Raw genomic sequence first — 19,690 nt, forward strand, 5'->3', positions numbered from 1 at the left:
ATAGTCCAACAAAACCAAACATGATGGGAGGATGAGTTGGTGAGAGAGGAGGAGAGGAGAGGAGGAGAGGAGAGGAGAGGTGGAGAGGAAAGATGGAGAGGAGAGATGTACCTTGAAGGAGGCTGAGCTTATACCGGATTCTGCCGTTCCGTACGCTCTGCCGGAGTCTCGCTGAAAGTCACCAAATCGTCACCGTCAAACGTTTATGTGTGTGTGTGTGTGTGTGTGTGTGTGTGTGTGGGTGGGTGGTTTGGTGGGAGAACACTGAAGGTCAAAGTAACGATGAAGAACGTCGGAGAAAAGGCTGACAGAGTTAGAACTGTCGGGTTTGAAGGGGAGGTTTGAAGGGGGGGAGTGGCAGCCAGTTAGTCAGGAAGTGGAAGAAGAGGGTATTTGTTGCAGCCAAAGAGACTTATGGGTGATTTTGTACTTGGTTGCGCGCTAGGGATGAGACGATAATCGTTATTATAGTTTATCGTGATAAAAAAACACAAGAATTGTATCGTGGAGAATTAAATTTATCGTGAGATTATCCTCCGTCATGCACTGTGATCAATTCACCTTTTATTTGCTGAGCTGCATATCCAGTACCACTTAAACCCTCTATAATTGGTAAAACGGACCTGGAAATAACGTACTTGATACAGTCTTTTTTCACTCTACCAAATCTCTTTGCCAATTTTTTTTTTACGATCTACAAGCTGAAAACGCATTGCAACGCAAAGCGTTTTGAGCTTGTAGATGTTCCGCCCCAAGATAATGTTGGCGATATTTTGATCATCGCCATAATAGGGCATTCACAGAATATTCGAATATCAATATCAAAGTCACTATTCAACATGGTTCACCAAAGTCGAATATTTGCTTATTTTTATTAGTTTTATTGTTTTCTTTTCTCTTTAAAATAATCTATACCAGGGTTTCTCAAACCTTTTAAGGCCATGACCCTCAAAATAAACATATTTGAACTGGGGACCCCCACCCTGACAAGCACTTGGAATTGTAGGTATTACATTTAATGTGACTCGGTTCCGCAGATAAATATTGTGAAAATAGCAGATTTACATGCTGAGCATACATGTAGATCGTCTATTTTCACAATGTTCGCCTCTTGCTTACTTAACCCATTTAGGCCTGAACACATTATGACGCAATATTTTATGCTTTAAATATAAAAAAATAGCAGATATACAAGCTCACAGCGCGGCACTGAGTGCCGCGCTGCGAGCTTGTAGATCTGCTATTTTTGAAAAATCGTGAAAATTAGAATTTTGACCCGATTCTATAAGTGTCTTTTGAATCCTTCTAAGATTTTTGGAGAAAACCTATGTTTCTATGTCAGCAATCTGGCCAGCCATCAGAAAAGGTCCTTTTCACTTAACTGGAGCCCAGTTAGTCTGTTCTTGAGAGACTACTATGTCAGTGGTTCTCAAACCTTTTCATGTGAAGGACCCCCAAAATGATATCTATTTGGTCACGGACCCCCATCTCAAAATATTTAGTCCCAGGGACCACCCAGAAGCAAAATTTGAGTTACAACCGTTCGCTTTGAAAATACATATATTCAAAGATTTGCACCCATTTTCATGACTTTTTAAAAAATAGCAGATCTACAAGCTCGCAGCGCGGCACTCGGTGCCGCGCTGTGAGCTTGTATATCTGCTATTTTTCACTGGTTAAAGCAGTCAATAATTCTAGGCCTAAATGGGTTAATATTTGACAGTTTGGCCAGTCCTGACGAATATTCGAATACTTTGAGGTTGAATAATTCAAATACTAAAAATCACTATTCGTGAATGCCCTACGCCATAATATGGTAAATTGCAATTTCTTTGGTCACAATAATTGTGGCATGAAATGTTCATATCGCCCCATCCCTATTGCACGCTGATCTAAAGGCTCGCGACTAAGTAGACCCTCTATTTTCAGTGCACGACGGAGCGACGCGCAACCAAGTATAGCAATTCAACTCTATGTAGGGGTGTGTGTGTGTGTGTGTGTGTGTGTGAGAGAGAGTCAGTGTCGTTGACCCCAGAGTAGGCGTGGTTTGGGCAGGAGTTTGGGGGTGGGGTGTTTCAGGGGGAGGGGTTGCAGTGAACGCAGTGAGTGAGCAACGCGGCCACCGATTGGCCAGACGAGGGAGTGTGACAGAGCCGTCGTCGGAGGGGGTGAGAGGTCACACGCAACAAAGCAAAAAAAAAAGAGAATATTTTCTGTGTTTTTTTTTTAAATAATCAGGCACTGCATGCCGTTAAGACGCCAGGCTGCTGTTGTCGCACGCTGTGCATGCTGTGTGTGTGTGTCTGTGTGTGTGGGCATAGAATGTGTGTGAATATGTTTATCCCCTTTTTTAAAGGGATCTCTGGCTAATACGACAAATATGCCTTAATACATTATAATTGTCCTCTATAACTACAATATAAAATTAAAAACACCTTAAATATTGTATTTCTTCTAGAAATAGCTAATCTTTCACTCAATAGGGGAAATGCCCGTCGCAAGTTGATGATGTCATAAATGTCATGTGTGATCTATCCCTATGGAATTTATGGCATGCATGTGCAAATACAAACAAACATAATACTTCCTATGGTTAATATGAGCATTAAATCAATAATTATTTCAAATGTGTTTGTGTTTTGTTTTTTTGCACAAATAAAATAAAATAAAAATGACACATGACATTTATGACATCATAAAGCGACAGGCATTTCCCCTATTGAGTGAAAGATTAGCTATTTCTAGAAGAAATAAAATGATTTAGGTGTTTTTAATTTTACATTGTATTTATAGAGGACAATTATAATGTATTAAGGCATATTTGTCGTATTAGCCAGGGATCCTTTTAAGTGTGATGTTAGTGACTGCACTTGGTAGTGTGTGTGCGTGCGTGCGTCTGTGTGTGCGTGTGCGTGCGTGTGTTATCCAGGGGGTCTTTGTTTTTTTATTCGGCAGAATCCGGTACATTGTACATCGGTGGAGGGATAAACAAAGGTCAAACAGAGGTCAAACTCAAAGTGAGGGTGAATAATGGGATGTTTTGTGAATGAGCGAGTGTGTGTGTGTGTGTGTGTGTGTGTGTGTGTGTGTGTGTGTGTGTGTGTGTATGTGTGTGTGTGTGTGTGTGTGTGTGTGTGTGTGTGTGTGTGTGTGTGTGTGATTGTGTGCGTGCGGCGGGTACTTGCGCTGCATGCAGAGACCATACCTTACTGTGCGGGTCGGCAAACATCCGCGTGAAGATCTCACACAGTCTCTTCAGCTCCACCCGACTGTAGGAGACAAACAACAAGAAAACAACACTTCATGGAGGATGGACTGAACTGGACTGGACTGGACTGGACTGGACTGGACGCGAGGGTGCTATAGGGTATATGCCATAGAGTTATAATAAGAATAGAGAGGACACCAGATATCCCCGCCCGTCCACTTGCATAGAGTTGCTCACCCAGCGCATGAGGCGTTTTCACCCCTCCTTCCGGCTAGTAAAACCGTGACGTAGTGGGTCTACTGTGACGTGATTTGCGTCATAATTTGTGTTCATGGACGCGCTTCATGAACGAGCACTTCCGGTATGAACGCGTGTCAATACAAAGAAGCCTAGACGCGCGTTCATGTGAGTAGACCCAACTGCAGTACCTCAAAACGGCCACCATGTCCATTTGGTTTCAGGGCGCCCCCAGGGTTCTGGGGGCTTGGTATATGCACAATTGCACATACGCCATTTTGTTCTACTTCCGGGTGTCTTTCGACTTCCTTCACAGGTGTTTCTGATGATACTAATCAAGGGTCTGTTCCATTCTGGTCAAACAGAGTCAGGGTGCCGATATTGTGAATGTTGGCTCACTGGACTGCTACACCAGTGGGTCTCAAAGAGTCCTTGAGCAGGAGTCGACATTAGAACCAGCCCGCTGGCCCGTATGTACTTTTTAAAGTGACAGGGCCACCAGAACTCACCAGGGACTTGCCCGTTTGGGCCAGTGAATTTAATGCCTTGAAAATACAACAAGTAATAACGTTTATCTAATTTCACATGTATTCCCTGTGGTACTGTTTTGTAATAATTTCGGTGAAATCGTCTCGTAATTACTGCTAAAATATAGCGTTGCGTGAATGCGTGATCCAGATCAAAGTTACCTTCTGCGTGCTTGCGCACAGCAGCTGCAGTCACAGTTCAGAGCAAGGGCTCCACTAGAGATGGGATTTATGGCTCTTTGAAGTGAGCCGGATCTCTAAGATCCGTTCCTTTCAAGGAGCCGTTCATTTACATAAGGAACTGCTCCCTATACTGCGAACCGGATCCCATCGTTCATTTCAAAGAGCCGTTCAAAAGACTTGATTCGTTCGCGAACGCCCCATCTCTACGCTCCACGCTGACACGCTCATTCACATCCATGCGTTCGGCTCCGTTGATGCTGCTAACAGCTAAACAGCGTTAGCTTCTATAGATTGTTGACAACGGAGCTCTGTTGCCCTGCTGTTCAGTATGTCCACCGCGGGTCAGAATCAGAAAGTAGGCCTACAATAGACAAGTTATGTTCTTGAAGTTGGGGAAAGGTCCATTTACTATACTGAAAGAAGACGCTGTCGCAAGTCGCTGTGTGTCTAGTAAACGAGAGAGAGGGGTGGTCCTGTGTGTGTGTGTGTGTGTGTGTGTGTGTGTGTGTGTGTTTGTGTGTGTGTGTGTGTGTGTGTGTGTGTGCGCGGAACACATTCGGCAAATTAGTTTCTTTTAACTGTTGTTACGCCTATTGAGAATATGTATATCAAACGAGAAGATGAGAATGGATCAGTGTCAGAGATGGATGGATGAGGGACAGACAGCTAGCATGTAACACAACAGTCAACAGTGGGCACTAAGGAAGAGTGGGCATTTTGATGTCAAATTTGGCAATTATTTTTCTACATGTTAAAAAAAACATGTATAGAAAATGGCCTTAAGTAATGTAACACATAGGCATACATGATTGAACATTCCACAGTTAAGGTCTAATATTTCTATAATTGCTGTCCTATCTTCTGTATAACTGACTAGCTGGAGCAGGAATGTATACACAGTTTATAAATATGATGCAATTATGCCAGCATAAAACCTTAGCCTTGGATCAAGAATATCATAGATGTATTTTATTTACATTTTTATATCATCTATAAAATACAGCTTTGATAGCCTTGATCCTAGGCTAATTAACCCCAAATTAGGAGATCCTGGGAAGGCAGACAGACAGCTGTCAATCTGGGCTGGGGCCCTCACCAGTTAAACAGGCTACAGCTGGTGTTAGGAGTAGGCCTATATTTATGGGGGATGATATTTTGAATGGCAAAAGGGACAGGACAGTACAGTTCACTGATACAACTTCTATTGAAAGGATTTAAACCACAGAAAGCTCAATGGCTTGTTTGGCATTGGGGTCCTATGTACTCAATTCATAACCAAAAAAAAAAGACGCTGGTATCGAGGATGAACGAGGACGCAAGTTTTGCGTGCACACGCGTGTCAGGGCCAGTGATCATCAAAATCCACTGGCCCTGAGGGCCAGTAGTAAATTTCCCTTAATGTCTACCCCTGCTTGAGTGGGTTCCAAATGTCCCCATACAGGTGTGTAACTCTGAGAGTGTACAAATGGAAGCAAATGGACCTGCAAGGATCCATTTGCTTCCATTTGTTGATTCCATTTGTACATAGTTTATGGGGGTCCCTGAAATTTAACCACTGTTTTGAAATTTGAACCACTGTACAATAAATCAAACAGAGCCTTAATTAGTATCATCAGTAACACCTGTAAAGGAAGTTGAAAGACACCCAGAAGTAGAACAAAATGGCGTATATGCATATACCCAATTCCCCCCGGAGCTGAGGAGAGTAGGGGGAGGAGCTTGTGCAAGGACGCGCTGTGATTGGGAGAAGTCCAGGGTTCCCACACATTTTTACCAATTCATTTCCAAAACTTTTCCAGAATATTTAACCCAATTTCCAGGACTATGTAACAATAATTCAGCTCAATAACAGGTCGCTTACTCCTATGCGCAATGCCCAAAGACAGGTAGTGTATGCCAGTGGTTCTCAACCTTTTCAGGCTGTGACCCCCGAAATAATCATATTTTAACTGGGCCCCCCCCCCCCACCCTGACGAGCACTAAGAGTTGAGTTGTATAACACGTTTCTATTGTGAAAATAGCCGATCTATAAAAAAAAAATCGAACCTCTGTTCGAAGTGGAGCTGTGTGTGTGTGTGTGTGTGTGTGTGTGTGTGTGTATGTGGGTGTCTGGCCTGGCCTGAAAAACAGCGCCCTCGTGTGGTCACAAAAGGTACTGTAGGCTACAGACAGACAGACAGACAGACAGACAGACACACAGACATACCCACACACACGGCCACGTATAGGGAGCTTGTGTTCCACACAGCTCCAATAAAATAAAAAGAAAATAGCGTTGCGAGGCGTTGTGAGCATGTAGATAGGCTATTTTCACAATTTCTGCCTCTAATATTTGACAATTTGGCCAATGTTTAATTTGACATTTCAGAGGTATTAACACAATCAATAACTAAAGACAGTGCATAGCTATTTTTTCCAAGACCTTCCAGGACCCTTGATCAATTCCACAACTTTTCCAGTACTGGAAAAATATTTTTCTAATTTCAAAATATTTCCAGGAATTTCATGACCGTGGGAACCCTGGAAGTCCCTTTGAGCTACAGACGGTCGCAGAAGCAGTCCCCACAATAACATGTACTATTCTGTCCATAACGGACCATAACTCGGTAACGGCGCTGAGCCGGCTCATGTGACTATCGCAAGGCTCGACGCGGCGACTCGTTCTCTACCACTCGCTCGGAGGTGGCTCAAAGTCGTCGGCGCCTCCGTCATGGTTTAGAGAATCACTTCCGCGTTGGGCGTGGCCTCGGCTCAGCCCACAGACTCGCGATGCAGATAAACTTAAACAATACTAAACTAAAGTACATATTACTAGTAAGACACCTGAGGGTGACTTGAGACCTCAGGGTGACATGCGACCTCACCCTGTGGCCAACCACAGCGTTTCTCTGACGATTCTAGTTGTTGTCATTCCGGGGGGAAGTTTGTTCATGTTTTTAAGAGGGTATCAACCCTAGGAGGTACGGGGAGAACATGCAAACTCCACACAGAAAGGCCCTATCGCCAACCCCTGTCACAGTCTGGGTCTGGGTCTGGCCCTGGCCTGTCCCATGTTTCTACCACACTTTGCTCGCCCCCTCCCCTCCTGTGAGTACCTGATTGACAATCTGAACTCCTCCCTGCTTCACAGCTGTGAGCTGTTCCTGATTCAGAGACTATTTAATCCTCCCTGTACCTGCTCTCTGTGCTGGATCATTGTATTTCTGTCAGTTCCTCAGTTGGGTGTGTTGTACTGTAGTGTTTGTTTCCTGTGTGTGCTTGTGTTTATGATTTAAGTTAAGTAAAGTCTTCGTTAACCTGTCCTCCGTGGTTTCCTGCCTTTACTTTGAGTTCTGCATTTGGGTCCTCACCACCGCCACACCAGATCATGACAACCCCACCTAGGGTGTGGGCGCTGATGACGCGGAGGGAAACTCAAGTGACAAGGTTTTTCAGGGTAAATGCGACCTTCGGTCGCAATTATGAACTACACCCAGCAGCCCTTATCTAATCTTGCAAATAACTAGTAAGACGCCTCAGGGAAATAAGCGACCTCGCCCTAAAGGGCACGTTGCTTGTTATTCTAACCTATAACGTTTTAAGATACCTATTTTAGTGTGCTGATTAAGTTTACAATGACTAATACACAGTCTGGACGTCATCTTGAATGACATTTAAAACTGAGTAGCTCTATAATTTAGCTTTGTTTGGAGGAATGGACAGCAATGGGAATCACACATGTGAATGTAATCAAAAGTTCCTTTATATTCAAGAACCTTGTCTGTCATCACGCAGCACGTTTTTGTTCACAGGAAATAATTAAGATAAAAATACACAAATGGTTTATTTTCATTTTTTTTGTGTGTTAGGAATGCCCATATGATTACCACGGATAAGCTCTAAGTGTGGAAAACATATTTTTCATTTCACTAAGTCTTTAATGTGATTGGCTGACCCGAGTGTGACTAGGGTGGGAATACTGCTTTGTGATTGGCTGACCTGAGTGTGCGCTGGTTCTTGAGCAGGGCTTGCAGACCCAGAAGCCCCTCCTTCCTCTCAGACCAGTTGGCGCTGGCACAGCGGTTCAACACCTACACGCGCACGCACACACACACACACACACACACACACACACACACACACACACACACACACACACACACACACACACACACACACACACACACACACACACACACACACACACACACACACACACACAGTTCAGTTTTGTTCATAGACATTGGTGTAATCATTTTCTTTTTTGAACATGAATCCATTATGTTCTGATATGACTTCCTGCATTCATTCAGAGCTATTCTTCTTCTTGTTGTTGTTATACTAATACGGTACCATAATTAGTTACCAAAGTGAACTGATAACCATTTCTGATAACTATACTGAGTTGGTATCAACAGTAAGAACATGTTCAAAGTCAATTCCAGTGCGCACCAGTGAGTGTATACATGTACTATTTGAGCATCATTTGCACACATAATATATTTTTTTCTCTGTTTTTTTAAATTGAGGATGCAACTGCTGTATGAATTAAATTAAAGGATGTACACTTTAAGTTAAACATGGAAAAACAAACATTGAGGATTTAACATTAAGTGTGTGTATATTTGCAGAATGTGGTGTGGGTGGTGCATGTGTGTAGTTTGGATGGTGTCACTGGGACTAGTGTAGTGGTCCACTGATCTCGGCTATGTCCTCGGTCTGTCTTATACACGTAGGGATTAGGGGTGCAACAATACTGAACCGAAATGATTTATTTTCACTCTTTTTCTTCAACGTTTACCCCATCTAGTCACGTGACAGTGTGTAGACGAGAGGGTGTCATGGCGGCCCCCATGCGATAGCAGATTGAGCTGTAAACATGCCAGCCTTGGGATCAAAATGTATTTTTTCGAGCAAATGAAGTCTCTTAATGGGAAGATCAATGGATTTCTAATGGAGGAGCTTCACTTGGCGTGCACGCCCAACGTGCGTTGTAAACAAATCGCGGACATCGCCGATGCAGAATGGACAGCCAAGACGTACAGTAAGTCATAACAGTGTTACTGTATTTACAGTAAGAGTGACGGCGTCATGGTATTAACCCTTTCATTGACGAGCTGACATGTCAACGGCAGCTATAAAGTTAAGGTGCAAAGGCATTACAGCCAAGATGGTGTTTTGTTTATATTTTTTGAGAATCGCGCTGTATTTTTCGGAATCTTTTTGATATTACACTGACAGAGTAACAGACAGTAGAAACATGACTTGTTCAGAGTCATGTGGTTATATTTAGCCTAAAAGACTCAGCCTAAAAGACTAAAACTAGACGAGACCAAAATGTTTTAATATTCAGTCGACTAGTCTAAGACTAGACTAAAACAATTTCAGAAGACTAAACCGGACTAGGACTAACTTGTATGATTTAGTCCTAAAACTAAGACTAAATCAAAAATGTCGGACAAAATTAACACTGGTGTGGGTGGTGTGTACACTGGGTGGTGTCGCTGACCTCGGCTACGTCCTCAGTCTGTCTCATGTAGGTGGGGATGGCCCCTCCGTTCCTGGAGCTGTAGGAGCGCTCCGAGCAGGCCGAGGAGGCGTCGCTGTTGGCGTCGTCGTCCGAGTACATGCTGTAGTTCTCGTAGCGCCGCCTGGCCGGCTTCTTCTGCGGGGGGAGCGGAGCGAATACATGAAACATGTTCAAGTGTTCATGTTCAAGCAAGACACATATCGGAGGATGCGGCGGCGGCAGCGGGCAGGAGCATCACCCCTGCTCCACTGCAGTGGTCATGTTTCCCTCCCATGCACAGTGCAGGTGAATTTAAAAGGACCTCTGGCTTGCACAGGACGGTTTAAGTTAAGCCATTCAGAACGGGTACACTGCATTGTGTATTATTATTTTATGCTTTAACTATTGACAAATAGCAGATATACAAGCTCACAGCGCGGCACCGAGTGCCGCGCTGCGAGCTTGTAGATCTGCTATTTTTGAACAGTTGTGAACATTGGAATTTTGACCCAATTTTGACCCGATTCCATAAGTGTCTTTTTAATACTTCTAAGGTTTTTTTTTTTTTTGAAAAACCCATGTTTCTATGTCTGTGGTTCTCAAACTTTTTTATGTGAAGGACCCCCAAATGATATGTATTTGGCCAAGGACCCCCGTCTCAAAATATTTAGTTCCAGGGACCCCCCAGAATTTGGGTTACAAACGTTCGCTTAAAAAAGGCAAATATTCAAAGATTTTCACACATTTTCACGACTAAAAATAGCAGTTCTACAAGCTCGCAGCGCGGCACTCGGTGCAAGTGCCGCGCTGCGAGCTTGTATATCTGCTATTTTTCAATAGTTAAAGCAGTCAATAATTCTAGGCCTAAATGGGTTAAAATACCATCCGAATTCAGAAGACACTCCTCATAACAATGTTGTGCTGTGAGGGGAACAATACTATGTGTTCAAGGAGAGACATATGTCTTTAGTATATAGAGTAAAGGTCCGTACACACCAGCGAATTAGCCAAGCGTCGCGAATAAGCGAACCAAAAAGGCTAAGTATTCACAATTCGCCTTTTTCCATACACACCAAAAAGTGACACAAATATGCGTATGCGTATATTCGCATAATTCGGCTAAAACGAGGGGGTGATATCTGCCTGTGGCTCCACAGGAGAAAGGAGAAGAAAGGAGAGAGAGGAGAGAGGAGAACGGAGATGTGGAAACAAATAAAACAATGGAAACTACATCCTCATGTGATGATGACCTGGCCGTGATTGTTAGCCTATTAACCCTATAAGTGCCTATCCCGAACAAGTTCGGCTTTATTTCAATCCAATCCAATATTTTATTTGCTATTTTACTTACCCCGAGCTGCTTGGAGCAACGTGGGTGGTCCTTGCTCGTCCAGCGCTAGCCAACGAGAGACGCTAGATGGTCCGACGATTTATTCCATTGAAAATGGTTTAAAATAAAGTTTAGAGCCCCGCAAAAAAACCTCAATCTATACTGTCGGCGGCGCGACGTATTCCAGGGTGCCTATCCCGAACTAGTCCGGGATATTTAATAAAATGAATTATTTAATCGGAGGCCTCAACGAAGCCCCGGTCTAAACGTCCATCCATGGTGCGGGCCAACACTCGGCCATACACGGGCCGTAGTCGCGCTAACGGCCGCATCGCGCCGGCCACTCCAATAATAAATCACATCTTTAGACAGGATTTTCTCCGGATTGTGTTCCCAGACCCAAAGAGAAAGTTTTTTGCGACTGAAATAGCTTTAGATCGGGCTTCTAAATGGGTTAGCATTTTGGCTACGTCAGCTAGCTTCCTCCTCTAGTCACCCATAGCATTGGCTGCAGTGAAATTCCAAGGCACTTGGGACAGTGTCGACGGAAGCTAGAGCGAAGGTCTATAGAGAAATTTCTGGCACTCTAGCGCCCCTTGTGGCCGGCGGCACTGTATGAGTTAAATAAGAAAAAGAAGAAGAAAAAAATCTCATCACAGAGAGAGAGAGAGGAGTTCATCAGCGAATGTTCGCTAAATTCGACACAAGGGCGAATAAAAAACAGACGCCTTTTTGCTTTTTCGAAATTCGTGTTTGGTGTGGAAGCTTCCATTGACTTTATACGTTTTTTTTTTTTTTTTTTTTTGTGAATTATACGCTAATTCGCTATTCGCCCCCGGTGTGTACGGATCTTAAGTGTGCCTATATTATAAAATATGAATCATGTTTCAAAGCTAATTCAAGAAACCCTCTCACAGCATGAGAGATGTGTAGTCGATGATCAGTGGTTGTCACAGGTTTTCATTTCTAGGACACCCAGTCCTTACAGACCTCTAAAGCAGTGGTTCTCAGGTCACCCCTGTAAATAACCTTTTCATCCACAGCACCCCTGAATTACATTGATACCAGCACCTTACATTCATGTCATGGCACGTCAATACAGTATGTCAATACTTCCCCCTAAGATCCAGTTTGTCAAAAAGGACAATTTCAGAGAATATCCGTTTCCATTTAGTATACATTGAAAATAACCTACCGTAGTCACTTAAACCCCATGACCCCTATTCTAGTGGGGGAAATTCATCAAAAATAGCCGATCTACAATTTCTTTTTTAACTCATTCACTGCTTTGCCACGAGTTTCCCGTGTTATTTCAATACCCCCATATTACCATGGCCCGAGTTTCCAGAGTTTCCCCGTTGCGAGGCGTTGTGAGCATGTAGATCGGCTATTTTCACAATAGAACCGTGTTATGCAAAATATGTCATGCCTCAACTCTTAGTGCTCGTCTGGGTGGAGGGGTCACCAGCTAAAATATGATTATTTTGGGGGTCACGGCCTGAAAAGGTTGAGAACCACTGCTCTAAGGGTGCATATCATTGGATACTAAACATCAATGATTTAAAACTGGGAGTTCCACATTGGGAGCCGACTGTTAACTAGTCTATAAACGACAACATCGTTGCATGCATGATGAAACACAACTACACACACACACAGGTTAGGAGTAGAAGCTGACCTTGGTCCGCAGTTCTCCCAACAGCTGACAGCGTTTTTTAAACAAGAAGTGAGAACCGTGGGTTAGAAAGACAGCGGAAAAACACATACATACGGTAAGGATTAGGCATGTAACGATATACGATGGATCTATTCAAATCTGTGGCAATTTAAATTGTGATTAATTCGCAATTTTAATCGTGAAGCAAACAGTAAAGGGCTCTGTTAAAGAAAAAACACAGGATCTTTGTAAGAGAATTGATAAAAAAACATAGTTTTCAGTCATTTTCTACTTTATTGAAAAAATAAGAATAAGAGAGATTAGAGAAGAAAATTAACAGAGAAAGAAAATAGTAGATTTGTGTAAGAGAAATAAAAATAACACTTGTCAGAAAGATAATCCGTACAGTGAACCTGGTATCGTGATTCAAATCATGTTGTGAGTTGAATGAATCGTTACATGCCTAGCAAGGATACATGCATACATACATGTAGTAGGGAAACATCTCAGAAATACATGTGTCTAATATGCGTGTGTGTGTGTGTGTGTGTGTGTGTGTGTGTGTGTGTGTGTGTGTGTGTGTGTGTGTGTGTACCAGGGCGTCTGCGAGGGCCTCCTCCACGTCTGAACCCGTGTTGAGTACCCGCATGGCACTCACTGACGAGGACAGACGACTGGACTGGTTCATACCAATTAACCCTGATCCTGTAGGGGAGGGGAGAGAGAGAGAGAGAGAGAGAGAGAGAGAGAGAGAGAGAGAGAGAGAGTTAAAGGAGTAGATCACTCCCAACATGACTTTGTTTCTATTAATTACTCAGCACATGGAGACTTGAATTCATGGATAGTTTTTTGTTGGATTCCTAAGCTAATACTTTGAGGGGAATCTTTGTGTGTCCATAAGGAACAAAGCAGGATCTTTGTGTCTCCATAGGGAACAAAGCAGGATCTTTGTGTCTCCATAGGGAACAAAGCAGGATCTTTGTGTCTCCATAGGAAACCAGTGCTGGTCATCAAATTACTGGCTTAGGAGTGCGACAAAACAATAATAATAATAATAATAATAATACTCTGCTGGCAGCACACAATGCCTTGCATTGTGATATTGTAGATATTTTGAACATTTTAGAAAATGTACTATAAGAAAGTATATTCTGGTGTTTACATTATGGTAGTTATACTTTTACTTTAATACTTTTTGCACCACTGGTTACATGACAAGGAAGGCGATCATGGTTGCATGGATTAAAATAAATAGAATAAATATAAATATATACAGTATAACGTATAAATATATACATGTGCCGTTTCAACTCTTCAGTATTTGCTGCTATTTTCCTGAAAATAAAATTACACAGGTTTCTTTCCCTGTTTTTCCTTTCTAATTTTAAAGTGATCCCTGACTAATTTGATAAATATGCCTTAATACATTATAATTGTCCTCTATAACAACAATGTAAAATTAAAAACACATTAATTATTTTATTTCTTCTAGAAATAGCTAATCTTTCACTCAACAGGGGAAATGCCCGTCGCAAGTTGATGATGTCATAAATGTCATTTGTGATCTATCCCTATGGAATTTATGGCATGCATGTGCAAATAAAAACAAACTTAATACTTCATATGGTTAATATGAGCATCAACTCAATATTTCAAATGTGTTTTTTGCACATGCATTCTATAAATTTCATAGGGTTAGATCACACATGACATTTATGACATCATCAACTTGCGACAGGCATTTCTCCTGTTGAGTGAAAGATTAGCTATTTCTTGAAGAAATAAAATATTGAAGGTGTTTTTAATTTTACATTGTAGTTATAGAGGACAATTATAATGTATTAAGGCATATTTGTCGTATTAGTCAGGGATCACTTTAACTCATCTGCTGCCATTTAACAATACCTTCGTACTCTAATTATGCCAAACTGTCTCCATAGACTTCCATGTAATTCATAGTGCACGGATCATGCACACCCATGCCTAGATAATGCACCACGTGTGTCCACATTGCTCACAGCTTTCAAACAAAAAAATCCGAATGGAAATCCGTTCAGGCATTCATGAGATAGCAGCCATTATGTTTTCCTAAAATGTAAACAAAGATGGCTGCCATGTTTGAAAGATGGGGTTGCTATGGGGGTTAAACATGCAATTTCGCGATCGCTATCATGCCTACTAAATGTTTTGGGATTTTTTGAATTTTTGATTTTTTTTTTTTTTTCAAAAATTCTCGGGTTCCTCGGGCGTGGCAGGGTGGTACATCGCGAAATTCTCGGGTTCCTCTGGTTTGGCAGCATATGAGTTAATGAAGAATGGAGTGTATTTTTGCAGAAACCCGCAAATGTCAAGAAACCACTCCATTCCCATTGAAAAGCTGAATCCACCCTCATAGGTAGATTTAAACTTCAAAGTCAGAGAAGGTCATAAAAATAGCAGTGTTCTGCATATCCACTGGACATCTACTGTCTTGCCAATGGCAGGACATGTGACGTTTTGAAATGGCACATCTATAATAAGCATGATTCAAGGATTAGGGTTGTCACAATTATTACATAATCGTCTAATAATAATTATTTGAGGTAATCGCAATTATTTTTGCATAATCGTCATAATCGTTTCCATGTTGAGAAATGTTAATATACTGTAGTTTCACTACTTTCAAAAAGTAGTGGAAACAGCAGATCTACAAGCTCACAACGCGTCGCGATGCAACACGTTGTGAGCTTGTAGATCGGCTATTTCCACTATCAATGTTCTTTTCTAAGTATAAAGTTGTCAAATATGTCGGTAAATTCATTGTACATTTAAGTTATGTGTCATAATTGCCAGGTGCAACTTCAAAGCCTAAAAGCCAAACAGAAATGTAATTGTCAACGACAAAAACACAATTAAATCGTTAATCGCAATTATTTGAGGGACAATTAATGGTTGTGTAAAATGTCATAATCGTGACAGCCCTTTCAAGCATTCTAATAAATAAGTATAAATGTATAAAGTAAGCATGGTTCGTGGTAGGATGGTGGTGCTGAGGGTCTCCGCCGCTGGATGGGGGTGGAGCCAAATAATAAAAAAGGAAACAATCGATGGGAGGAGGAATACAATAAACACCTCAATAAAACAAATTCAACCCCAAAAAAACAATATTCAGGTATGGGATGGTTGCTATGGCAACTGAACAGAACAGAAACATGCGATTCCATCCCCAAGCTTTCTGGGAAACCGACGGAAAACGTTGGTCCCGTCTGGGAGCAGAAGAATGGAAGAGAGCTTCAAGGAAAAGAGATGGAGGAAGCGGACGGATTAAAACAAAGCAAACAAATGAATACAAAATGAAAATAAAGATGCTGTGAACCTAGAAAAGAAAATGTAAAGCTCGATGGAGAGAACAAAGGCGTTAAAACGGTTGGGGGATGGTTGTATTGGGTGGTTGGGTGACGGACGGACGGACGTGCGACTTTTAGAGGTACTCAGCCTTCACCTGCGGCCCCGAAAACGTCAGGGCTGCCATGGAGAGCTCCTGTGGAGCGAGAGTAGCTCCTTGACGCTGCAACCCACAACGCACACATTCCCAGTCACAAACACACACACAGTCCCCGTCACATAAACACACACACAGAGTCCCAGTCACACACACACACCAAGGAGGACAGAAGAACACACGCAAGGCACTCGCTGTTAGAACTAGGGCTGTCACAATTATTAGATAATCGTCTAATCGCAATTATTTGACATAATCGCAATTAGTTTTCATGATCGTCATAATCGTTTCCATGTTAAAGAAAATTTCATATATTTAAAAAAAAAGTCAAAAATAGTGGAAATAGGCGATCTACAAGCTCACAACGCGTCGCATTGCAACGCGTTGTGAGCTTGTAGATCTGCTATTTCCACTATCAATGTTCTTTTTTAAGTATAAAGTTGTCAAATATGTCGGTAATTTCTTTGTATATTTAGGTTATGTGTCATATCTGCCAAGTGAAACTTCAAAGCCTAAAAGCCAAACAGAAATGTAATTGTCAACGACGAAAACACAATTAAATCGTTAATCGCAATTATTTGAGTGATAATTAATCGTCATGTAAAATGTCATAATCGTGACAGCCCTACACGCAAGGCGCTCGCTGTTAGAACACGCCGAGTGTGAGTGTGGAGAGGAAAACGACCTCACCCGTGCAAAAAAAGAGAAACACTTGATGCCACCATGCAGGAGTTGTTTGTGTGAATGTTCATGCGTGTGTGTCTGTGCGTCTAGAATGCCATAACACATCGCTATGTTGAAATATCGCATTGTGAAAATAAGATTTCCGGAGAAAAATGATGGAAATCAAAACACTGCAGAGATGAGTCTTCTGCATCTTCCCCTCCGTTTGCTTCTCCTCCCTAAAAGGTAGCTCTTCACCACAACGACAACAGCGGCGGTAAGCGATGGAAAGCGTTGCCAAAAAGCTGTCGCATCAGGGTGGCAAGTTGTAGGGAAACGTGGAAAAAGCCATAGGCAATTTTTTGCACCGTAGTAGCCGTCTGCTCTCAAGTGCAATCGACAACCATTTTTCACACCTTCTAACCGACTGATCTCCCAGCTTCATTCGACTGCCAGTCTTGTAGTAATCTATAGTGGGAGAGTGTTTTCTGCTGGTGTTTCAGTCCGAGTGTATCAAAGGGTGCGTTCCATGCGCACCGAGTGTGTGCACAGTGTAGTGAGTGCCTAAACCTAACCCCAACCTCAGTAAAACTATGCCTAAACCCAACCCTAACCTCAGTAAAACTATGCCTAAAACTAACCCTAACCAGAACCGGTGTGCATTTCCGAACGCACCCTTTGATACACTCGGACTGAAACACCAGCAGAAAACACTCTCCCAATCTGCAGTATGGTCTGGTTGGTGGAGAGCTACCTTTACAGAGCGGTCGTCAAAGGGGGGTGTCGGGGTCCCTTCTCCCTGCCTGCTGTCTGCAGGGGCGTCACAAGGGTGGAGGGTGGGGGGGGGGGAGTGGGACTAGGGCCCAAGGTGGAGGGGCCTTACTTATTTTATACTTTAGCTATTGAAAAATAGCAGATACACAAGCTCACAGCGTGGCACCGAGCTGCGAGCTGCGAGCTTGAAGATCTGTTATTTTTGAAAAGTCGTGAAAATGTGTGCAAATCTTTGAATGTATGTATTTTTTAAGCGAACATTTGTAACTCAAATTTTGCTTCTGGGGAGTACCTGGAACTAAATATTTTGAGATGGGGTCCGTGGCCAAATACATATGATTTTGGGGATCCTTGACATGAAAAAGTTTGAGCACCACTGACATAGAAACATAGGTTTTTCAAAAAAAGGATTTGAAATATTCAAAGACTTGCACACATTTTCACCACTTTTCAAAAATAGCAGATCTACAAGCTCGCAGCGTGGCACTCGGTGCCGCACTGCAAGCTTGTATATCTGCTATTTTTCAATAGCTAAAGCACAAAATAGTTAAAGCTCATGGGAGGGCCCTCAGTGAATCCTTGTACCCAGGGCCCAGAATTTTGGTGCGACACCCCCTGGCTGTCTGCCTGTGCTCTGGGTGGGTGGAGGTGGTGGTGGTGGTGGTGGAGGAGGATGGGTGGTGGAGGGAGGGAGGTTCAGCAGGACTACTATAGTACTCACCGAGCGGGGTGAAGGAGCGTACGGGGCTGGTGTCGCGGCTGCTCTCCCGGCTGGCCTCGCGGCTGCAGCCCTGGCTCATGCTGGGCCGGGGGATGCGGCTGCCCCGGGCTGGACCGACCCAGAACCCCAGACCCAAAACACACCCCGACGCCACGCAGGGAGGAGGGGAGGGAGGGAGGGGAGGGAGAAAAGCAGTGAGGGAGCACAGGAGACAGGACAGCAACAACAGTAAGACAGAGTAGAGTACGGAAGAGACACACACAGAATATGAGACATTTTTTTAGACAGAGAGGAACATCGGGACACCAGGAGCCAGGAGATAAAGGCACAGGATTGGAAAAAAAACAAAAACAGAAGAGAGTTACAAACTAAACCAGTGGTTCTCAACCTTTTCAGGCTGTGACCCACAAAATAAGCATATTTTAACTGGGGACCCCCCCACCCTGACGAGCACTAACAGTTGAGGAATTACATTTTGTATAACACGGTTCTATTTTGAAAATAGCCGATCTACATGCTCACAACGCCTCGCGTTGCGAGACATCAGAGCATGATGGCATCATGATGACCCATTTTTACAGTCTATGGGTTTGCCCATAGACTGTATACACGTCTACACGGACGTGGACAAGCTGTGACGTTTTTCATAGTAAACTGCGGTCTTCGGTCGCAATAGCGTTAACCTGGAAACTTGAAGACGCAAAAAACAAAAAAACAAAAAACGAACGAAGCAGCCTGACCAGACCGATAATCATGTGTCGTCACCCCTGCTTTAGAACAGTGGTTCTCAACCTGCGGTTTGGGACCCCCAGGGGGGTCCCTGGTGATTGGCTTAAGGCCCTATCAGAGTCGGTACCGCGGTGAAGAGCTATCCACCGCGGTGTAGTCTTTTTGAGTCATAAAACTACAACGTAGTGAAGCGCTTTCCACCACGAGTCCCGACATCTCTCTCTTTTTACTTTCAGACAGATAGGCTCTTCACCCCGTTCACTGATTGGTCAATCTAGACCAGGCAGTCACGGTGAATAGGACTTCACCGTGATTGACTATGATGGCCTCCACTTATTTTCTCACTTTAGGTGGATAGCTTTACACCTAAAATTTGCGGTGGATAGCTCTTCACCCTGGACTCTGATAGAGGCTTTAATGTGCAACATTGTTTTCTCACTCAACAGTACACAAACCAACATGACGTTTAAGTGTATAGAGGGTATCTGCACTTTTCTAAAGTGACAATTTAAGGACTTTTTAATACCTCTAAAATGACAAATTAAACATTGGCCATATTGTCAAATATTAGAGGCAGAAATTGTGAAAATAGACGATCAATGCCTCGCAACACAAGGCGTTGTGAGCATGTACCGTAGATCTGATATTTTGACAATAGAACCGTGTTATACAGAATGTAATGCCTCAACTCT

General features: G+C 43.0%; 1 protein-coding gene across 1 annotated transcript in view; it reads right to left on the reverse strand.

The window, feature by feature from the left end:
* clasp2 (cytoplasmic linker associated protein 2) overlaps window positions 1-19,690 on the reverse strand; it is a 250,807-nt gene that overhangs the window by 38,882 nt on the left and 192,235 nt on the right. The window contains 7 exon segments of the mRNA XM_080735691.1: window positions 112-171; window positions 3,206-3,269; window positions 8,134-8,225; window positions 9,644-9,799; window positions 12,652-12,675; window positions 13,226-13,335; window positions 18,270-18,377. Of these exon segments, the coding sequence (XP_080591817.1) occupies window positions 112-171; window positions 3,206-3,269; window positions 8,134-8,225; window positions 9,644-9,799; window positions 12,652-12,675; window positions 13,226-13,335; window positions 18,270-18,377 (614 nt within the window).

This window comes from Nannobrachium achirus (assembly GCF_963921795.1).
Source record: "Nannobrachium achirus genome assembly, chromosome: 10".
Lineage (NCBI taxonomy): Eukaryota > Metazoa > Chordata > Actinopteri > Myctophiformes > Myctophidae > Nannobrachium > Nannobrachium achirus.